Source organism: Miniopterus schreibersii (assembly GCF_964146895.1).
Source record: "Miniopterus schreibersii genome assembly, chromosome: 1".
NCBI lineage: Eukaryota > Metazoa > Chordata > Mammalia > Chiroptera > Miniopteridae > Miniopterus > Miniopterus schreibersii.
Genome location: NC_138101.1, coordinates 7,399,840 through 7,421,906, shown reverse-complemented (window position 1 = coordinate 7,421,906; position 22,067 = coordinate 7,399,840). Strand labels below are relative to the sequence as shown.

At 47.2% G+C, this 22,067-nt stretch overlaps 1 protein-coding gene across 4 annotated transcripts in view; it reads left to right on the top strand.

The window, feature by feature from the left end:
• PROM1 (prominin 1) overlaps positions 1 to 22,067 on the top strand; it is an 80,125-nt gene that overhangs the window by 35,621 nt on the left and 22,437 nt on the right. For all 4 annotated transcript variants that reach the window (XM_081136253.1, XM_081136252.1, XM_081136254.1 and 1 more), the window contains exons 4-10: positions 728 to 933; positions 9,211 to 9,331; positions 11,532 to 11,595; positions 12,459 to 12,548; positions 16,894 to 17,108; positions 18,976 to 19,050; positions 21,892 to 21,955. In XM_081136253.1, the coding sequence (XP_080992379.1) occupies positions 728 to 933; positions 9,211 to 9,331; positions 11,532 to 11,595; positions 12,459 to 12,548; positions 16,894 to 17,108; positions 18,976 to 19,050; positions 21,892 to 21,955 (835 nt within the window). The remainder of the gene's footprint in view (positions 1 to 727; positions 934 to 9,210; positions 9,332 to 11,531; positions 11,596 to 12,458; positions 12,549 to 16,893; positions 17,109 to 18,975; positions 19,051 to 21,891; positions 21,956 to 22,067) is intronic.

Sequence of the window (22,067 nt, the reverse complement as noted above, 5' to 3'; positions counted from 1 at the left end):
TTTTGGTCCCATGATTGTATCTGGGACCATGTTGTGCCAGTTGCTAGGAATCTAGGAGCTGTCTGAGGTGCAGGCAGCCAGGCTCAGACTCATGGGAAATGCATGATGCCACTTATTAAGTGTCTACCCTGTGCCTGGTACTTTACTTGGCACATTATTGCTAATTCTACGTTATCTGCAATGGTCACAATGACCTTACAAGGTATGTATTATGATTCCCAGTATGCGGATGGCGCAATGAGTGGCCGTGCCCGGCTCAGAAAGTCTGAGCCTTTTTTCTAAATTTCAATGTATCCCAGATTCTTTTGTAACTGACCATGAACTTGCCATTAACTGACGCAATCCAAACTGCTTTGCATTCTTAATAACTTCTACTGGTCATTTTTCTGGTGAAAAGCACCCTCTGCGTAGATTCTTCCTTATGCAAGTATTTCTGCCAACATCTGTTACACCACTTAAAAGTAAACCCAATACGTCCTGGGGTTGGACTAGACCCATTTGCAGCTTGGCCCTGCATTTAGACGTTTCCTTGGGAGTGGAAAGAGGACAGTAACCGCTTGGTCCCGTGTTCCGATCACTCAGATCTCTGCTCCCTCTGTTTCAAGAAGGAGCTTCGGTGGGAATGTGCGCAGAGGCCTCTGGGGCCGGCGAAGGAAGGGCCGTGGGCGCCGTGGGGTGTTCCACCTGCCCTGTGACGCACACGCTGTCTCCTTTGCTTGACTTTCAGGTCATCCACTATGAGATGGGGATTCTCTTCTGCGCTGCCGTGGGGCTCCTCTTCATCGCTGTCATGCCCCTGGTGGGGCTCTGCTTCGGTGTGTGCCGCTGCTGCGGGAAGTGCGGCGGAGAGATGCACCAGCGGCAGAGGAGAAACGGGGCCTTCCTGAGGAAATGCTACGCGGCCTCCCTGCTGGCGCTGTGCGTGCTCATGAGGCGAGTAGGACCCGACGGCCGCTGGCTGGGCCCTGGCGGGTCAGGAACGGCTCGTGTTTTACCGTTAAACCAATGAGGTTACACAAAAGCAACCCTCCCTCCCCCCCAAAAAAGAAGAAAAAGAGAGAACAAAAAGGCTTGTCCAGGGTGCCTAGGAAGCCGTCAGTACAGCAGACGTTGGCCCTGGACCCGAGCTTTCCTGACCTACGTGCTGAGCCAGCCCTCCGCTGTGTGTTCATCTTGAAAAGCATTTGCTAGTTGCCGGGTGCGCCCAAAGGGATCTTAAAGGATGGGCACCGTTCCCGAATTTGGGAATTGGAGACTATTGTAGAACGGAATTAGCTTCCTGACAATGTGTCTAAGTTTCTTAAATTTGCAGTTAAGCTGCTACCCTCTCTTGAGGTCTGGGACACAGGTCACCATTTAGGATGTTTCTCCTGTGGCTCCTGCTGCAAAAGTTTTCCAGCTGGCTGGCCACGTGAGGTGCCCTGCTTTATTTCAGGATGGTGGCGTTTTGTTAAGAGTCCAAATCAGATTCCTCGGCTGAGGACTGTGCTCTGTGACACTGGCCCCTGCTCATGACAGTCGGTCATCATTCCGCATTTCCTCATTCGCTCAGCCCGCTGTCCTTTAGCCACAGAAGTCAAGCACTGACGTCAAGGAGACTTTGCTCAGAGACAGTGAGGATCGGCAGTGGGCATCCTCGAGGCCGTTTCTCTAAGTGCTGCATTCGCTCAGCAGCCCCGATTAAGATTTTTCAAGGTTTGCCCTCGCTGGTGTGGCTCAGTTGGTTGGAGCGTCCTCCTGTGCTCCAAGGGGTCATAGGTTCGGTTCCTAGTCAGGGCACAAACCCAGGTTTTGGGTTCAATTCCCCCTCCCCCCTCCCCCCTCTCCCCTCTCTCCCCCTCCCTCCTCCCCCCTCTCCCCCCTCTCTCCCCTCCCCCCTCCCCCTCTCTCCCCCTCCCTCCTCCCCCCCTCTCCCCTCCCCCCTCTCTCCCCTCTCCCCCTCTCCCCCGTCTCCCCCTCTCTCCCCTCTCCCCCCTCTCCCCCGTCTCCCCCTCTCTCCCCTCTCCCCCCTCTCCCCCCTCCCCTCTCTCCCCCCTCCCCTCTCTCCCCCCTCCCTCCTCCCCCCTCTCCCCCTCTCTCCCCTCTCCCCCCTCTCTCCCCTCTCCCCCTCTCCCCCCTCCCCCCTCTCCCCTCTCTCCCCCCTCCCCCTCCCCCCTCTCCCTCCTCCCCTCTCCCCTCTCCCATCTCCCCTCTCCCCCCTCTCCCCCCTCTCCTCCCTCCCCCCTCTCCCCCCCTCTCCCCCTCTCCCCCCTCTCCCCCCTCTCCCCCCTCTCCTCCCTCCCCCCTCTCCCCCCCTCTCCCCCTCTCCCCCCTCTCCCCCCCTCCCCTCTCCCCTCTCCCTTCTTTTCTCTCTAAAAATCAGTGAAAATATACCCTCCGGTGAGAATTTTTAAAAAATTAATTTTTTCCCCAAGTTTTTCTAAGTAACCAGTATTTGGGAATGTTAGCAGAAAACAGAATTAAACAGAAATTAAACAAAATTTAAAAAAAACAATTTAAGCTGGCTTATCAGCTGGAGTTCTAGATGCATATTCAAGAAGAAATGCTCCTTGAGTTGGCCATCAGTAGGGTGTGATGTACGCCTTGGGGTGTCCATTTATTGAAATGAATACGCCCTTCGTAAAGGACCGGGCAGCTCGTCACGTGCTGATACAACAGTCCCCAAGTGAGATGAAGTGAAAGAGCAGGTTGCAGGCCACGGGTAGAGCAGGGAGCTGCAATAAAAGCCGGAAAGGAGGGAGGCACAAACCCCTGGTTATGTCTGCGTAGAGCACGTGCGGGCGGATTGCCACGGCTCGGCAACCGCAGCTGCCTGTGGGGCAGAAATTGGCGGTTGTGAAAGGGAAGGAAGGAAACTCGCTTTTTCCTGCAGGTGAGACTTTTTGCCCCCTCTGAATGCTCTGCTGTGCTCAGTCATTACCTGCTGTACGAGTTACTCTAAAAATCAAACCCGAGCAACCAAAACAGCCCCACAAAGACCAAAAGCCAGCGCATGACCATGTATCCCAGGGCAGCAATATTTTTTAACAAAGACATACTTTTGCTGAAAATAGTGAAATAATAGACTTTAACAATATACTTGTGAACTAGATCCAAGCACAGGCGTTAGCTGATTCATGCACCCTTATTTGGCCACCAGGGTTATTCTGTGTTCTCTCTGCAAGATGAGGGTTGTGGGCATCTATCTCCCTCCCTCCCTCCCTCCCTCCCTCCCTCCCTCCCTCCCTCCCTCCCTCCCTCCCTCCCTCCCTCCTCCCTCCCTTCCTCCTCCCTCCCTCCTCTCTCTCCCTGTTTGTCTCTGTCTCTATAAATAATTTGAATCTGTTTACTCACATGTAATTCTATAAGGCAAGTCAGGATCAAGACAAACTTAATTCCAGATGTCCCTGTCTGTCTGCTTTGCATTTGAAGTATTTTCAGGAATGTGCGGGCCCTGCAGCTGTTACCTCCTCCCCAGCTACCAGAAAAATGTCAGTTATAGTCCACAGGCCTGTCCGACCCTGTGCCAGGCCTATAGGGCTGCATCCTGCGGCCTTTATTCATGCAAAGACTTGGGCAGCCGAGCTTCTCCCCCTTAGCACACCCTGGACGGCAAACATGACGCTCAGATGAGAACATGTCATTTGGAAATACTTGCCCTTCCTGTGATCACTGAAGAACAATTGAATAGTTTTCACTTGATACAAATACGTATGATGTAATTGAGGGATATTTTTTATAGCATGTAGTTACTCATTCACCTGATTAAATGGCTTTGGTTTCTGTTTGTTCTTTGTTAGGGTTAGGTTGAGAGTTGAGCTTTGGTATACTGCTAGGCTCAGTGTTAGGGCTGAATTTAGGATTAGGGTTAAGGTTAGGGTTAGGTTTTCAGAATAAATGTTTACATATGTAATAATACGCTTTCTTTTTTTTTTCTGAATGAAGAATTGATTCTGTATTGGGTTTCTGTTTTTAAATTGGACTTTTATTTGCATTACGTATAATTAATTATGTGTCATAGTTCACCCTGAATTGATGTCTTCCTTTTAAAACCCCCTTGTAGTTTGTAAGTCTCTTCAACATCATGGGTTGAATAACGGCTATGTGTTATTTACAAGTAATCAAAATTAGCCCAGAAGAGTGAAGACTGGGGGGAGCACAAACATTTCTGTGATATGATTAGATAGAGGGGAGGAGGGAGTATGTCCACAGAGTCAGCAGGCGAGATGATGGGAACGTGTGGGAACAAAACTAGGGCGCAGAAAGAGAGGGGGGCTCTTAGCCTCTGGCCTGCAGTGACCTCAGCAGGGACTGGGTACTGTTGATCAATAATCTTTATATACGATTTTTTTTTTTTTAATTCAGAAACCCAGGCACGGTTGTTCACTGGCCCTTTATCAGGCTCCGTTCTATTTTGTGTCTCTACAGGAAGTGTTACAATGAAGTTGGTTTTGAAATTGGCCTTGGGTGCTCTGACTTTTCATCCACCCTTTTTTATTTAAAAACAATTAGATCTTTTTCTTTTTTAATTGAGAAAGACATAGATGTTAGGGAGAAAGGCCCCCTAGCACATGTGGAATATATGTGTTCAGCGTCTGTGTGAGCTCTTCCAGAGGCAGCCGCGTGTCGGAATTCCAGGCGCGGACACGTGTGTGCCTAAGTCTGTGGCCGTCGGTGAAGATGGAATTTCCACCTCGCACTGCAGACGGTTTCAGCAGATGTGCCCTGCTCCAGAAAGAGCCAAGTTTCCTCTTCTTTCTTTCTTTCCTCTGTACTTGTCATCACTAAATTTTTCAGAATTTCATAAAAGGTTATAAACAGCAAAAAGGAACACCCATGCCTCTGTTTCTCCAGCATATTTCTAAGTTCCTGAGTCGATAAATCAGCTCTTGCCAATTACCACGGTGAAAATGGAATCCCAGTCATTCTCAGGAAGGTGGCTATTTTTCCAAGTTCGTTTTTCATAAGGAGGTGATTGTCAATTCCTGGCTCGGAGGCCACAAGGCTCCAGAAAAGAAACTGAGCTAGCATGCCTGAAAATCACGAGACTCTCTTAATGTGAACGAGAAGGCTAGTTATCCAAAGTTTAACAATTATCTTTAAAAAATAAGGGATCAGTTACAGACTGGAAGCATTTATTTGGCTTTCATTGGCTAATTTCATTAAGCCAGTAGAAATTGGTAGAAAAAAAATTGCTACAAATTTTAAAGGTTTAGCCTTACACTTTAAAAGCTTTAAGTATTTGCTCTTAAGCGTCTATGTGAGAAGATTGGTCTTGTTATTGGAGTAATGCGTGGGTGGTCTTTCTTCGTTGCTAGCGGGAGTGGGGTTCTTGGGCCACCCCGGAGCAAGCGTTCCCGAGGCCCCCACGGGAGGGTGAGGTGCTGTAGGAAGCTTTAGTTGTGTGGAATCACATCCCTGGGTTTCCAAAGTCCCATTTCCCTTAACCCAGTCCTGGAAGAGGTGCAGCTGGGGAGTCAGCAGAGCCAGAGGCAAAGGCAGTGTCCAAAGTTTCCGTTCCATGGCCGAGCCGGGTCCTGTTCAGCATCAGGCTAGTTGTCGTCCATCAGTCCGTTGTGTGGGGTCCCCATGGCCATGAGCCGTGTGGGCGAGTGCGGGAGCGTGAGAGTCCCGCAGCCCAGAGCGCGAGAGGCAAGCGAGAGGGCTCCTCTGTTCAGGAGATTAAGAATCTCAAATTTCATGCCCCCGCGGTGGCCACGCCTAGGTCGTACCTGGCCAATGACCTGTTCCCAGGTCTGACTGGCAGGCAAGCACCTTCCCCGTGTCACCCAGACTTTCCTGGGCAAGCATCCTTCCCCTGTCCAGTCCCTTCCCGTAGGGACCTGTGGGGAACAGGCCCGGGGAGTGTTGAACTGCAGCTTCCTGGCAAAGCTGCCCAAACCACGCGCCTGTGCTATTTGACCTTCCCTTTGCTCCTGTCCAGTTATGAACAGTTGGGCTCATCACAATGGTAGCAGCCTGCCCATTATAAGATACAGAAGATATGCTACTAACACGCCATAAAAATTAAAGTGCCTATCTCCTGTTAGGAATTTCAAGAGATTTTATTGTACTGCATTAAAAAAGTGCATTTTTGATAGCTTTTGTGTTTAAATAGAAGTTTCAGATTAGAGATTACAAACGGAGACCGGTTGGTTTCCCTGATATTTAAAGTTTCTTTTTTTTTCTTTGATTAGTTGCTAGTATTTAGAAACTGGGAGACTTTTACCTAAGAATGCAGATTTCCTGGTTTTTGTGGAGATCTTGCAGTACCGGTCTGCCGTCCTGGGAGCATGAGCCCCGATTGCAGAGCAGCTGCCCCCCCCCTTCCACCTTCAGCTCCCATGTCTCTGCCACACTCTGCCCTTCCTGCTTCCTGCCTGCCCATGCAGGCGTCTGAATCTTCCATGCTTAATTAAAATATAAAATTTACAATGTGGTTTGGGCCTGAAAATCAGCTTTGACAGTTGCTGAATTCTATTCCAGAATTCTGTTTAATACAATTTTTAAAAAAAATGACCAATGCTTTCATTTTAATTGGATCCATAGTTGATGAGCAGAAATGTGGGTCTTTTCAAATACCGTACATGGCATTGAAATTCAGTGTCGTATTGCAACTCATTTTACTGATTGATGATCTTGTGAGTAAAGGCATTTATTCAATAAAGGAACAAAGACAGTTTCTGACTTGGACACTCCAAACACATGGCTAATCTTCTAAATGGACCAAACGAAACAAAGTCTAGTCTTTAAAACCACCTTCATTGAGCACCCACCACAGGTAAGAGACCCTGCATTATGCAAAACTGACAAAGAAGCAGTTTCCATCTCTTTTTAGGGAAATTAAACAGGAAAAAATAAAGACAAAACAGAGTGTGAAGTGAGAAATAGACAATCCGGATTTCGGGAGAACCCTCTAGGAATTCAAGGCAAGGAGGTTCCATGGGGGAGAGGGAGGGGTGGTCAGTGAAGGCCAAGAGAAGTTGGACTTGCTGTTTGTTTCCCAAATTCACTTTGACTTCTTATATGACACAACGGGTCTGGAGCAATGATGAATGACAGATAACTTGGACATGCTGGGGAGAGAGAGCAGGGGCCCCCACTATGGAATGATGTCGTGGGCAGGTGTGTTACAGTGGTGATCCTGACGTGTCATGGATGTTTGAAACTTACCATGATAAAGCTCCAAATACATTGTAATGACTCAACTATTTTCCCTCTGTCCACACTGCTCCAAAGTCATTATTTTGGGTCATCTGGCTTTAGATGGCATGAGTGCCTCACTTAACTATTATTGCTATGGTATAAGTTGGCCCCATAAATACTGATACAGACTTAAGAGTGACAGAAATGGATTATAAGGTGCTCCAAATGGCACAAAATATTGTTAACATTTTAAAATATATATATCTTACTGATTTCAGAGAAAGGAAGGGAGAGGGAGAGAGTGATAGAAACATCAATGATGAGAGAGAGCCATTGATCGGCTGCCTCCTGCACGCCATCACTGGGGATCGAGCCCACAACCCGGGCATGTGCCCTGACTGGGATTCGAACTGCGATCTCCTGGATCCTAGGCTGATGCTCAACCGCTGAGCCGCTTCAGCCGGGCAACATTTATTTTTTTAAGAGGACCATCAGCATGGACCCAAACTTAAAAAAAAATAAAAAATCTTAGGCATCCAATACCCCTCTCCTTTGTAGCTTGAGAAGCACTTGTTTAATCTGATTTTCCATTTTGTGATACCACCTGAAGCTCACAGGAGGAGAGTGGCCTCAAGCTCACACAGTACGAGTTAAGGGCAATAGTGACAAAATCCTATTTCTCTAGTACACATTCCACTGGAACTCATTAAACATGAGAAATATTGTTCACTGTTGTGTGTTGCAGACTTTTTGGATTAGTTTGGGAAGCCTCATGGTCCCATGTGATACTGCTATGGGGAAATGTTTTAGGTGAGACCAGTAACGAGCTCATGCTCCTTGGAATGAATGATGACTGTAAATGGGGTGAATGACTGTCTCCCTTTACCCAGGGAACATGGTTTCCTGGGAACACGGAACTTCTGATGCAAAGATGGACACTTGGCTACCCAACCTGTAAATATATGAATGCATAAAGCCTAAGACATTGCTTCTGGTACAGAAGCCAGGTATTGAGATGCTACCTCAGAATGTCCCCCCCAGAGTTTGCCCATTATTTGCAAAACTCTGTTCTATCGAAGCTTGGTTCTATCCATACCTTCTGTTTTGAATGGTTGCAAACTATTTTGTTATTGCCTCTGTAGGTAAAATGGTCCGTTGCTGTGAGTTTATGTAATTCTTCACCGCCACCTAGTGGCTGGATCCCACAAAGCCTTGGTAATGAGCAACTTTAAATGTAACATTTTAACGTTCTAATTAAGGCTTGGACATCAAAACGAACCGACTGGTCAAATTAATTTGTCAGGAGATTGTTAGTAACTAGCCATCATTAAAAGCCCTCAGAATGATTAAATGTATACATTTTTTAGCTTGAAAAATGTTATGTGTTTTTATGTAGGAGAGCCTTTCGTACAGTGATTTTGAGTCTTTACTGATTTTGTGCCGTATGTAAAATGGAATGGCGTGGCAGGACCTCATTGTTTGCAGCTTTTATGCAGCGTTTTAAGGCTGAGGCGACTCATGTTGCTTTTCAACCCGGACTATAAGAAAACTAACAAAAAGAGTTAGAGAAACCAAAGCTGGTAGGCCAAAGCAGCCTTGTCATTTTGGTATTTTTTCCGACAGTCTTCTTTGAGGGGCAGAGGGGTGTGTGTGCGTGTGTGTGTGCGTGTGTGTGCGTGTGTGTGTGCTGCACAGGAGGCTGTGTACCTGCAGTCACATCTGTACAGAGCGAGACTGGTGCACACACTGCCTTGTAAGCTTTGTCCGTTACTAAGGACCTTCGCAGTTTATCTCGAGCATTGTTCCATTTATACGGTCCAGGGTTTAACAGAGCAGCGTGTCTTCCTGGCTGTGTGTCTTCTCGGGGCAGACTGGGTCCTGTTCTGTGGCCCACGTGTTGGTGGGTGGATTAGGGGGTATTGGGCCAAAGGAGAGGCTGCAGCAGTGGCTGGGCCTGGGGGGGTGGGGAGGAAGGGCCTGTCCCTCTGGGGTCCCTGCTCAGGAGCCCTGCCTCTTCCCTGCACCCGGCCAGTCCTCTGCGGGCACACGGTAGATGCTCTTCCCCCTCTCTGGCTTTTCTTGCAGCATCGGTATCCTGTATGGTTTTGCAGCCAACCACCACCTCAGGACCCACATCGGGAAGACTCGGGAACTGGCAGACAGCAATTTCAAGGACCTGAGAACTCTCCTGAACCAAATTTCATCGGTGAGAACCCCTGTCTGTGTGCCCCTGATGCGTGGAGCTTGGGGCCTGTCCGAGTTCCTGTATATATGTGAAATTTCACTGGGACCTTCTGGAAACCCAGTGAATAAATGTAGACAGGTGTTATCTTTTAATATTTATTTATTTATTTATTTATTGGTTTTAATGTTATTTGATCTAATGAAGATAATTTAATTCTACTGTCAGTTACTTGAACGTTTCTTACTGAGCTACAGGGAGCAATGTGTTCATAATAAAAAAAAATAATGCTTTTTATGTGATAATAAAGGGTTTGTACAACCCTTTAAATCTTTTCTATGTTTAAAGATTTCAGTACTTCAAGAGGCAAAATATCAGAAGTTTTTTTTATCCTAGATGTAGTCAAAGGCCTAGCAAGTGATTTCCGAAAGAGTACAAAAACATGATTCAAAATTGGTGTTATTTTATATTATTTTATTAAGCGTAACATAAAATATGGGACATATTGTCAACGTGCTTAAGCGTTTTAAGGGTCTCGTGATTTCTTTTTCAAAAGAAAACCCTTTGGGTGCCATTGTCTGCTTCTGTTTGGCGGGACAGTTAACTCTCCGCTGTTGGCATGAAAGTACTTTTGTAATGAAACCTTTGTTCTTTACAAACATCCGTTTGCTAATGTCTGTGCAGACTGGGGAGTGGGCACACAGCTCGCACGCACACACAGGTTGTCTTTGGGGGACAGGAACATGACGGCCTGAAGGCCCCTTTTCCCTGTGTCCCAGTAGCATGTTGATGTCTTGCCTGCTCAGAACGTTGTTTTAAAAATGACTGAGCAGAAGCCAGCGCGAGCATAGGTGGCTGAGCTGAGGGGACCCACCCGGGGAGGACGTGCGCTCCTATGATCTAGCAACGGGCCCGTCGGGGTCTACGGCGCTCCTCACACAGCGTGTGCAGTCTGAAAAGTACTGACGCATTAAGTACTGTGCTAGTTTTTAAATATGTGGTCGGAACTGAAACAGCAAAGAATGCAGGCTTTCTTTTAATACTGAGACTAGAGAAGCTAATTTTATAGCAATACAGAGAGGGAGGTGTTCCATTTCTCCAATCTGTGAATAAAAGTTCATAATATTTTTATCTGTCACTGTAAAAACTCCAAAGTGAAACCTTTTTTCCCTAAAATGTTGGCAAAATTAAATACATAGCGATCATGGCTGGTGAACGTCGGGGTTGCTTTCATAGACTTGGAAGGATAGTAAATTGTTCTGACTTTGGGGGAAACATGTCTACTTCAGAATATATGCAGAGCTTTTAAGAAGTCGGTGAAAAACAAGGCCGAGAGTGTGTATCGTTGTTTTACAGAGGAAACATACCTGGCCCCAAGCACAGTATGATGTTTCTCCTTACACAAGTCATTGGAGAAATGAAAAGTTAGGTAATGACACACGTTTTCACCGAAGAGATTGGCCACAGTTTTTTAAAATAACAGCAGCGTCGTGCAGGGCGTGGGGAAGCTGCTGCAAAGACGGACGAGTTAGCAGCCCCTCGAGGCAGCTCGGAGCAGCCCAGGAAAGAGGCCCTGGTGAGGGAGGTTACAGCCGGCCTCCAATTCTTCCTAGCCTCCCTTCCAGAGCTGGATCCGTCTACACCCCTCAAACCCGGGCCGGCTCTGTGACTTGCATTGACCAAAAGAACTCGGCAGACGTTGACCTTAAGCTTCCCGAGGCCCCGCAGCCTCCAGCCCTGTTTTCTCACTGCCAGGACCACAGTGTGAAAACAGCCAGGCTGCATGCTTGGGAGGCGAGAGGCCACAGAGAGAGAGAGGGGTCCCTGTGTCCCCAGCCGTGCCGGCCCCGACCAGACCAGCCACACGACCAATGCACGGAATCCTCAGAAATAACAAATCATGTGTCTTAAGCCAATAAGCTCTGGAGTATTCTTAAGAAGTCTGGGTGTCAGAAAATGTAAACATCTCTAAGAGCCTGCTTTCTTATTAAAATGTTCTGGTTTGGAATAATTTTTGTACAATATATCTCTTTTTATTGTGGCTTTGGGCTTTAGAAGAGAAAGATACATGTTATTTTATTTATTTATTTTATTTTATTTATTGAATTTATTGGGATGACATTGGTTAATAAAATTATATAGGTTTCAGGGGCACAATTCTATAATACATCATCTGTATATTCTATTTTATTTTATCTTACTATTTTATTTTACTTTATTTTAGCAAGTCAATTATGCGCTGGACCAGTACACCACCACTAAGGAAAAGGCATTCTCAGATCTAGACAGTGAGTAAAATTTAAAGTTGCCTCGAATTTTTTTTGTCTGTTTTGGCCAGAAGTCGCTACGGCCACCTCCCAGGTAAAATCTGCTGTTTCTACAATTTCTGTGTGAAAGAGGGAAAAACAGAAAAGTGATCCCCTAGAGTCTGTGACACTGCAGAGTGTGACTCGGGATGAGCACCTGGCATTTATGGTGACAGTGCTTTGCTTTCCTGCAGTCACAGGGGCTTGTACCTCGTGTCCCACGTGAGGGAGCAAATGCACGTCTGTCAGGTTCATTGTTAAAGACAGAGCCAGGCCCCGGAGAAGCCCAGGGGCTTCAGAAATAGAGGGTGGTGCGCCCGGCCCTGCGGCACACAGCCTTGCTCAGGGTGCTCAACCTGGGGCTGTTCCGCCCTCGAGGCAACAACTGGTAGCACCTGGAGGCATTTTTCATTGTCCCAACCAGGTGGGGGGGGGGGCTACCAGCATCCGCTGGTAGAGACCAGGGATGCCACTAGGAACCCACAATGCTCAAGACAAGCAGCCTCCACAGCAAAGAATTGTCCACCCCTAATAGCGACAGTGCCACTGTTGAGACCCTGGTCTGGCTGGAGACACTAGGGCCACAGGCAGTCACAGCTCACGATAAATACCGTGTTCCTAGTACATGAAATACGAGTCTCTGCTGATTAACTCCTCACTGGGGCACAGCAGGCGGGCACCTTGCGAAGAGTCAACGCCCAACCAGGGTCTAGAATAAAAATGGGGTTTCATGGCGGGAGAGCCTAGAGGCCCGGGCGTGACCTCCTGCGCTGCGCAGAGCAGGAGTGGGAGGAGGGGAGAAGCGCGTGGACGGACCCTCACGCTCCCTGTGCTCTTTGATTTAGATATTAAGTCATTACTCGGAGGCAGAATTCAGGAACAACTGCGGCCTAAAGTGATCCCCGTTCTTGATAGCGTCAAGGCCATGGCAGAAGGTGAGTGCTGTGACAGACAGAAACGACGGACAGTGTCCTGTCGGGAAGTCTCGGCTTTCCAGGCTCACGGTCCCTCCCCGTGGCTTCCCTTAGAGGCGGCCAGGGCGACAGCCACAGCCTCTGCTCCTGCAGGCAGGCCAGGGGAAGCCACCTGGTGTCATAACGGTGTTTTTTATAGTTGTGTCATAGTTGTCATACCGGTGGTCTACCAGCCATTTGAAATAATAATGGTGGAGTTTTAGGGGCCCGCCCCCCGTTTCTGTTGATAAAGTTACTGGGACTCAGACAAGCTCATCTGTTTGGCTGTCATCAGCAGCTGCTCTCACACTAGGGTGGCAGAGTTGGTTACAGCAGGGACCCGGTGGCCCACAGAGCCTGAAATGTTTACTCTCTAGGCCCTCGGGGAAAGCCTGTTGGCTTGTCCTACAGCAAGACTAGTAGCCTGTGGGATTTTACGCTTCAGGGTCTACTGAGTACTCTTTCCTTTTCCCCAAAAGAACAAGTTCTGTAAAGTGGAAGTATGTATAATATATTCGAAATCACCACAGTCGATGGAATAAGTGAACGAATATACTTAATAAACGAAATATTTGACTGCAATATGAATAATAAAAAAGACCTTCCAGGCCCTTCCAGATGCTGTGTACCAGGTGGCCACAACTCCGTGGGCTGGTGCAGTCCCCCGCATTTTACCAACTCAAGAAAGTACAGCCCCGAGACGGTGTGTCTAGTCCAAGAGCAGGGAGCTGGGCCGCGGTGGAGTTGGGATTCAGACCCCGGCCTGGCTGTGAAGCCTGTGTTGCCTGGACCAGCCTAGATGGCGTTTGGGTCCCCTCGGGAGCGTGAAGATGTAGGGTGCTCCGTGCCGTCCGCAGCAAGACCACAGTGCCGCTCTGGAGGAAGAGTTAGGGTTGTGGACTCGAGAGCCGGTGTGGCCACAGCAAGAGGCCCTGCGCCCCCCACCACTCATGCACTGTGCCTTTGGGATATTGGTCAGCCAAGGTCCAGCTCCCAAACTCTGTGAAGGAAGGGGCTGGACAGAGTTCATGGATGGTCAACTCATTTTGTTCGTAAGATTCCACATATGAGTGAGATCATGTGACTGCTTGCTTCTCTGCCTGGCTTATTTCGCTTAGCATAATTTTCTCCAGGTCCCTCCATGCTGTCCTGAAGGGTACGAGATCCTTCTTAACAGCTGCGTAGTATTCCATGGTGTGAATGTCCCGCAGCTTTTTCATCCACTCATCTACTGATGGGCACTTGGGCTGTTTCCAGATCTTAGCTATTGTAAACTGTGGTGCTATGAACATAGAGGCACATATATTCTTTCTGATTAGTGTTTCAGGATTCTTAGGATATATTCCTAGAAGTGGGATCACTGGGTCAAAAGGCAGCTCCATATTTTATTTTTTGAGGAAACTCATACTGTTTTCCACAGTGGCTGCCCCAGTCTGCATCCCCACCAGCAGTGCACTAGGGTTCCCCTTTCTCCACACTCTTGCCAGCACATGTCATTTGTTGATTTGTTGATGGCAGCCATTCTGACAGGTGTGAGGTTGTATCTCATTGTGGTTTTAATTTGCTTTTTTCTGACGATTAGTGACTTTGAGCATTTTTTCGTATGTCTATTGGCCATCTGTATGTCAAAAAAAAATGATGCCATGTGGTTGGCATGGACCCTGACTTTTTGCCCCATGGTTAACCCAAGTGTTCATGTTTGAATTATAATTCTCTCTGGATTAAAAGCAGTGAAAACACATTTATTTTTCTCTTCGGTGCCTCATGCATTCATGTTAAAGTTCTATTATTTTTAAGTCAGGCCAAATAAGTGAACATTTAGCCTCGGGTGTTTCCAGGGCTTTTTAAAATGTGCTTAATAAACTGCTTCAGCCATATTTTTTCTAAAAATTCTCTGCAGGCTTATGTGTTTAGTAGCCTTTGGGGAGAGCAAAAACATGCACATTTATTTTTGCAAATCATATTTGAGCTGCATGCCAGGATCTGTGAAGGAAATGTGCTGTGAGCTGGTATAATGTTAACTAAAGTGGAGAATCTGAAATCTCTCTTCACTGACTTTAGATACATAATACAGGTGATCTTGACAGGCCTGACATGACTCCCAGAGTTATAACCCACTAGTTATTTTATAGACATAAAATGCTTTGAAGCCCTTGGAAAATACATATATATATATTTATACCTCTAGTCCTTGGGACATAACAGAATGTGCCCATAGCCCAGAACGCCTGTAGACGGTCCCAGCTGGACACATTCCCCAGGCATCCATTTATGTTATCATCCATCATCTGTTGTTGTTGTTTGTTTCTTGCTATAAAATAACTTACCTTGAAGTCAGAGTGGAAAGTGGTAAACCACACGGCGTGAAGATGCGAGGTGTGTGCTGTGTGATGTGAAGTGTCTCGTATGCCCTTTTGCTCTCTGTGGTGTGTTTCTAGTCGCAGCTGTGTCCTTTGTTCCTTGCTTTGCTATGGTATACGTTTATTTAGCCTCTGATGTGAGTGTGTGCCAGCTCCATTCTTTGCCCATAGTTCTGGGAAGTAGGTGGAAGAGATGAGAAACTGAGGCCCAGAGTGACTCTTTGATAAAGTCTTAAATATCGTTATAGTCTCTAACACTGTTATGATACAACTGGAGCATATTAAAGAGAAGAGATAGTTTGAAGCAGGGGATCCATGGGGGCAGGAGGGGACATCTGTAATACTTTCAATAATAAAGATAATTTAAAAGAAAAGACTTGCTCTTCAGATGAGGAGATAGAATTTGGGCCCCATGGTCATACAGTCCAATCCTGGAAGCCTCCCCAGGTCTCATCAAAGTGAGGTGCTGAGGTGCCAACCTGGGGACATGGGCAATGCCATCTCCTAAGTGCAAACCTGCTATAACTACAGGCTCTCCTAGTAACCGGGAGATGGCCCGACCAGCTTCCTAATGACAGATGAGGAAACTGAGGTCGGGAAAGGTGAAGGAGTTTTTCAGGGGTGCTCTTACAAGGTAGTAGCAGAACTGGGGGATAAGACCTCAAGTTACTTTTTTAAAAAAATATGTTTTTATTGATTTTAGAGAGAGAGGCAGGGAGAGTGAGAGAGAAAGAGAAACACCGATCGGTTACCTCCTGCACACCCCTGCCCCCCATAAAGGGACTGAACCCACAACCCGGGCATGTGCCCTGACCTGGAATCAAACCAGTGACCTTCTGGTGCATGACCGATGCTCAAACAACTGAGCCGCAGCAGCCAGGGCACCAAACTACTTTTGATTCCACAACGTGGAAGCATTAAAGTGTGTGCGTGTGTGTGTGCGTGTGTGTGTGTGTGTGTGTGGTGGTGGTGGTGATGGTGGTGCTGTTGTTGTTTTAGCAATCAAATTTACGTGGGAGCCCAGGAAAGTTAGGGGAATGAGTTTTTAAGGACATTCACCCTTTCCTAGCAACACCCAAATGCAGCTCTGCCGTCTGATTTGTGGGCCTGGAAGACTTAGTCACTCGGGAGAGCAAGGCCCTGTAATTTAAATTTCCCGTCTCTTCCTGCTGGGGCTGCTGGGGCCGAAAGTCACAGCAGAAAAGAGTTGTAATTTGCTTCCTCCCTAGTCATGCACGCGGAGCTCTGCGCCCCAGGGAAACTGGGGGAGCAAACAATTTTTAGGGATTTCCTAGTAGAAGAACGTGCCCCAGACTGCGGGGCCCCCAAAATAAAACAGATGAACTCACTGCCACCGAGGAGGTTCAGTCTGATTGTTCTGATCCCCACGTTTCACGAGGAGCATGGGGCGGTCCCACCATTTGCAGATGAGGAATTTGCCTGAGCACACTCAGGAGCTGGCTTTGGGGACGCGGCGCTCGGGGAAGCTCGGGCCTGCACCTCGACCCGCCTGAGCCCCAGCCCGCGCTCGTCGCTGTCGCTCTGTGTTTAAGTCCGGCTCTTCAAATCGCCACAGCCACCGTGTGCGTGGGCAGGATCTGTTTTTAATGTGGGTTAAAACTACATGGGCGTGAAGATGCCAGCTGGTCTGGGCTGGCGTCTTCAAGGCCGGGCGGTGCTGGGGCGGCGACACCTTCTCCTGAGGCTGCTGCCCGAATGGTGGCCGGTTCATGCCACACCCATATGTCCCCATCACGTTCCCCAAGTGGGAAGGCTGGGAGCTGGTCGGCGTGGCTGGCAGAGGAGGCCAGCAATGTCCCTGTGTGCCCCTCTCAGACCGACCCTCACAGCAGGCTCCTCTGGGAGCCCTCCAGTGGCACTTACAAGGTCACCCCAAGGTCCTTCGTGGGGACTCTGTAGATGAGCCCGCGGATGCCTCTGTTCTGAAGCGGACTATGTGCCCGCAGAAATCGTTGAGACCAAAGGCGACCTGTTGAAGACCAGCAAGAGCTTAGGGGAGGTGAAAAAGGCGACTGCAAAAATCAACACCGACCTGCAGGAGGTGAAGAAGGACCTGGAGCAGGCGCTCAGCGACCCTGTGTGCTCCTTACCACCCCAGGACAAGTGCAAGGACATCAGAGCGACTCTGGGCCAGCTGGACAACAGCACCAACCCGGCTCAGGTGAGGAGGCGACCCGCTGCTCACCGGGCAGCGTCTTTGGGACAGCGGGCGGGGCGGGCGCTTGGGCCGGGTCTCCGTGCGCCTTCCCGGTGAGCCGGCTGCCACGCCGGGATGGCCCCGGCCGCGGGAAGGCGGAACCGGAGACCCCTCCTTGAGAGCCGTCTGCCATTGATTTGACCCAGCATAGAGTAAACTCAAATAAAAATTAAAAAAAGAAGCAGACTGCATTTGTGTAGACCTTTAAAGTTAAAATACATTTTGAAATGATGGTCCTAGTACATTGGCCACCTATAAAGTATATGGGCTTAAATAGTATATGCTTAAATATAAAGTAATTTCTCATATTCCCAAAGAGAAAATTAGGAAGGAAAAAAAAAAATTGGAGCAACTTGAATATATAAGGTTCTGGAACTTTATATATTCCAGAACTTGGGTATAAGATGATATAGACAAAATAATCATGTCTCCTTATGGTTTTTAATTTATCGAGATTGTGATATATATGTGTGTGTGTATCTATATCTATATAGATATATATAGATATAGATATAGCTCACACTGATATAGAACAAGATTTTAATTTAGCTCTATTTTTCTCAGTTTCACATTTCATGAACCAGTTTTACTCAGACTCTTCGCATCCAGCATCTGTGTCTGCGTATCTAGTACAGTCACTTTTGTCATCACTAGACAGTTTTTTAGAGCCCAGGATCTACACTTGCGTTTTAATTGAGACCTAGTCCTTCTTAGGTAACGTGTTATTCTGGTCTACTTTCAAACATGCAGAAAACCTGCGAGAACGGTGCCAGGAACCGCCGCGTGCACCCTTTACGCAGACCCTCCAGTCGCCAACGTTTGGCTCCACATGCTCGATCATCTCATTTCACCCGTTTATGCGTCATGTTCCTCCCGTCCCTCTGTCCGTATTATCACATAAGTGCATAAAGTAATATGCATTTTGCCCTCTTCTTAATTGCTTGGCGGTGAGGTGCAGGCATTATGCCCCTTTACCCCTAAATGTTTCCTAACTTTATATAGCAATTAACACAATTACCAAAGTTAGGGCATATAACACGGACCTAATCCCACCCTCTAAACCACAGTGTAGATTCATATTTTGCCAGTTTTTCTAAAAATGCCCTTTACAACTGTGTTTGTTTTTTTACCTCGATCCAGTCTAAGGCCCAGTCCCGGGTCACACGTGGTCTTTGCCTGTCACGTCTCTTTAGTTTCTTCAGTGTGGAATGGTTTCTGAGTCTGCCTTTTCCTTATGACATTCACTTATTTGAAGATTACAGGCCATTTACTATATAGAACGGCCTTCGATTTGTGTTAGTCTGATGTTCCCTCATGGTTAGATTTAAAATATGCGTATTTGTCAGCACATTACAAAAATGATAGTGTGTTCTTGGTGCATCGTGTTGGTAGGCCCGTGACACTTGTCCCCCTTATTGGTAAGAGAGAGAACACTTTAAGTCCATGTCTGATATAAAATGAAAACTTTATTCCAGACCATGCACCAGCGTAACCACTGCCTGTATTACTTTTAAATGTGTTTTTTAAAAGTTAGTTTACCACTTTATCCAACAATATTCAGTACCTGACATTGTGAGGTCACATCTGCCCAATCTGTGTTAAATCTCTGTCCCTCATTTTCACCTGACTGCAGCAAGAGACCCCCCAACATCTAAAATTGATGCTTAACACAGGCTATTCTGAGCTGAATGTGTTTTCCCCAAACAATACTCTATTGTGCAAAAGAAATTTAGATCACACCCTATAATACAGAGGTCTTGGAACTTGGGTATAAGATGACAAATGATTTGGAGGGTAACCACCTTGCCTTGTTTCATTTTACACATTCCAGCTCCCATCGTTGAATAAGCCAATTGAGAATATTGATAAAGTTCTTCAAACAAATTTATACAGCCTGGTCCAAGAGGTATGTTTTTTTGGAAATATACAGGAGCTTATTTTAAAGCGTAGACGAATGCATAAGAAAACAGGTAACAGCAAGAAAGCAGCGGGATTCTGCAGAGCGATTACCAAGAAGGGTGAGTGATGACTGTTGGCTTCCTGGTAATTTTGCTCATAATTCCAGCTCAAGAAATTTTTACTGAGCATCTCTTATGTGCAAAGCACCATGCTAGGACCAAGGAGGTAAAAAGAAACACACGCCCTCACCTTCCCAGGGCTCAGAATTTGATGGTCAGTGCTGGACCCCTTGCTGACTCTGATACCAGCTGCGCCACCCTCTACCCATGGGTCTGCCACAGTGGTGGTGTGTGTCCCACCCCCCGCAACGCCTGCTGCACAGGCTGTCACTATGCCCAGCACCAGCATCTTTCTCCCTCTCCTTTGCCTAGGTACTTGGACTGCTAAGCGCTGCCTACTTTAAGGTTGATATTTCACTTTTTCTTTTAAATATATATATTTTTCAATATATCTTTGTTGATTTCAGAGAGAGGAAGGGAGAGGGAGAGAGAGATAGAGATGGAAACATCAATGATGAGAGAGTCATTGATCGGCTGCCTCCTGCACGCCTCCCGTTGGGGATCGAGCCCGCAACCCGGGCATGTGCCCTGACCGGGAATCGAACTGTGATCTCCTGGATCCTACATAGGTTGATGCTTAACTGCTGAGCCATGTGGGCCGGGTGATACTTCACTTTCTTGATGAGGCCTTTCCCGGATGTCTTGACCAGGTCAAAACCCTTTTTAGTACATTCTTACAGCATTGCAAGTATTCTTTGTGAAGTTCTTCATGATGATAATTACTGCTTTCAGGTGTTCCCGCTGGACTGTAGGCCCTAAGAAAGGCGGGGACCACTGTGGCCTCAATTTCCAGAAAGAGAGCCTGCCAGTGGCGGCTCTTCATTCCACCAAGATCTTGAGTGCACTGGGGTATTTCTTTGTAGGTTAGGATTCAGAGGCACTGTCCTGGGCTATAGGAAAGGGAGAGAACAGTTTTTTTCTTGACCATACATCTTTTAGTAGGGTATAAAAATATCATCACATATCTATTAAACTCATCTACATATAAACCAAGTGCATATCCCCTTAAACAAGTCATTGAAACACTTCGTCTTTGGTTTCACTTGGTTTGTTAGATCAAAGGAATTGATCTGTAAGGCTCCTTCCTGCCGTTAAACCTCTTATAACGGGTGACCTCCGCGAGCCCGCACGCAGATACACGCGGCGGGGTCAGGAGTGCAGCGAAGCAACACAAGCCCCAGGGCGCTGGGCAGCCCAGTCATCCTTGTGGGGACAGTCGGCACTCTTCTATGTCTTCAGTGTTGCCAGGCTAAAGCGGGACCTGGCCGGCCCCATAAATCTTACAAAGTTGGTAACTTGGACGGGACTGCTGTGAACAGCATCGTAGGCTGGCTGCTGTAAACAGCAGACGTGTTTCTCACAACCTGGTGGCTGGAATTCTGAGCTCAGGGGCCAAAATGTCCGGGTCCTGGTGAGAGACCCTGTCCAGGTTGCAGGCAGTCATTTCTCACTGTGTCTTTTTATTTATTTATTTATTTATTTATTTATTTATTTAATTTAATTTAATTTAATTTAATTTAATTAATTAATTTATTTATTTTTAAATATATCTTTATTGATTTCAGAGAGAGGAAAGGAGAGGGAGAGAGAGACAGAAACATCAATGATGAGAGAGTCATTGATCAAGCCCACAACCCGGGCATGTGCCCTGACAAAGAATCGAACCCCGATCGCCTGGATCCTAGGTCGATGCTCAACCGCAAGCCACACCCGGCCGGGCTCTTTTTTTTTTTTTTTTTGTAAATCCTCACCGAGGATATTTTTCCCATTGATTTTTTCAGAGAGAGTGGAAGGGAGGGAGGAGGGGGAGAGAGAGAGAAACATCGATGTGAGAGAGAGACACATTAATTGGTTGCCTCCCACATGAGCCCAGACCGGGGCCAAGGATCGAACATGCAACTGAGGTATGTGCCCTTGACAGGGAATCGAACCCACGGCCCTTTGGTCCAGTAGGCCAACGCTCTAACCCTGAGCCAACCTGTCCAGGGACACGGTGTCCTTTTAGCGTGATCTTTTCCCCCACCTGGCCGAGAGGGCTCTCTGGGGTCCTGTATAAGGCACCGATCCCATTCACGAGGCTCCTCTCTCCTTACTTAACCACCGCCCAGAGGCCCCGCCTCCTAATACCATCACTTCGGGGGTTGGGATTTCAACATTTGCATTTTAGGGGGACACAGACGTTCAGTCTGAACAGGTTACAGTCGCTACAGTGTCCCCAGGCAGGTAGCTAAATGCACCAGCTGACATAAACGAGCACAAACTAAACCCCTTCCAGAGAAAAGGCTGGAGATTTCGGTGAGTGACTAGGAAGAGTCCCAGAGAGCCCCACAGTGAGTTAGCCGGGCACGGCTGTCCTCATCTTTGTTTTAGCCTCACGACAGTTTGTATTCTCTAGAAGCTGCGTTTTGGGGCACTTCTGTGAGACTAGGTCGCCAGTTTCACTCTGTGATTGTCCTTGGGGGACAAAACTGCCCCCACTTGAGAAACACTGGTATGTATAGTACAGATGCGTGTAAAAACTAAAACTTTTAGCGTGATCTTTGATCGATACAATTTAAAAGTCCCAGCTAGAGGGAATTTTTAAAGCCTTTAAACAACCATGTAATGATAATTTCTGCCTTAAGGTAAATGTTATATTTTAATTTTGCTTCTTTACTCTGTACTAAATAAACTACTGGTTAACTGTTCTGTTTACTCTGCACATCAATTTATTTTGAACAATTTTTCAGGGCTATAAATCCTTTAACAATATACCTGAGGCGGTGGAAAAACAAACCACGGACATGGTATCAGGTGAGAGTCACAGTCTGAAATAATTTTGTATCCCTCCTTGTTAAGAATTGGACAGTTAGCGCAAAGAAATGTATTAAGAATTATATTGTTCTTTTTCCCTCTTAAAAAATAT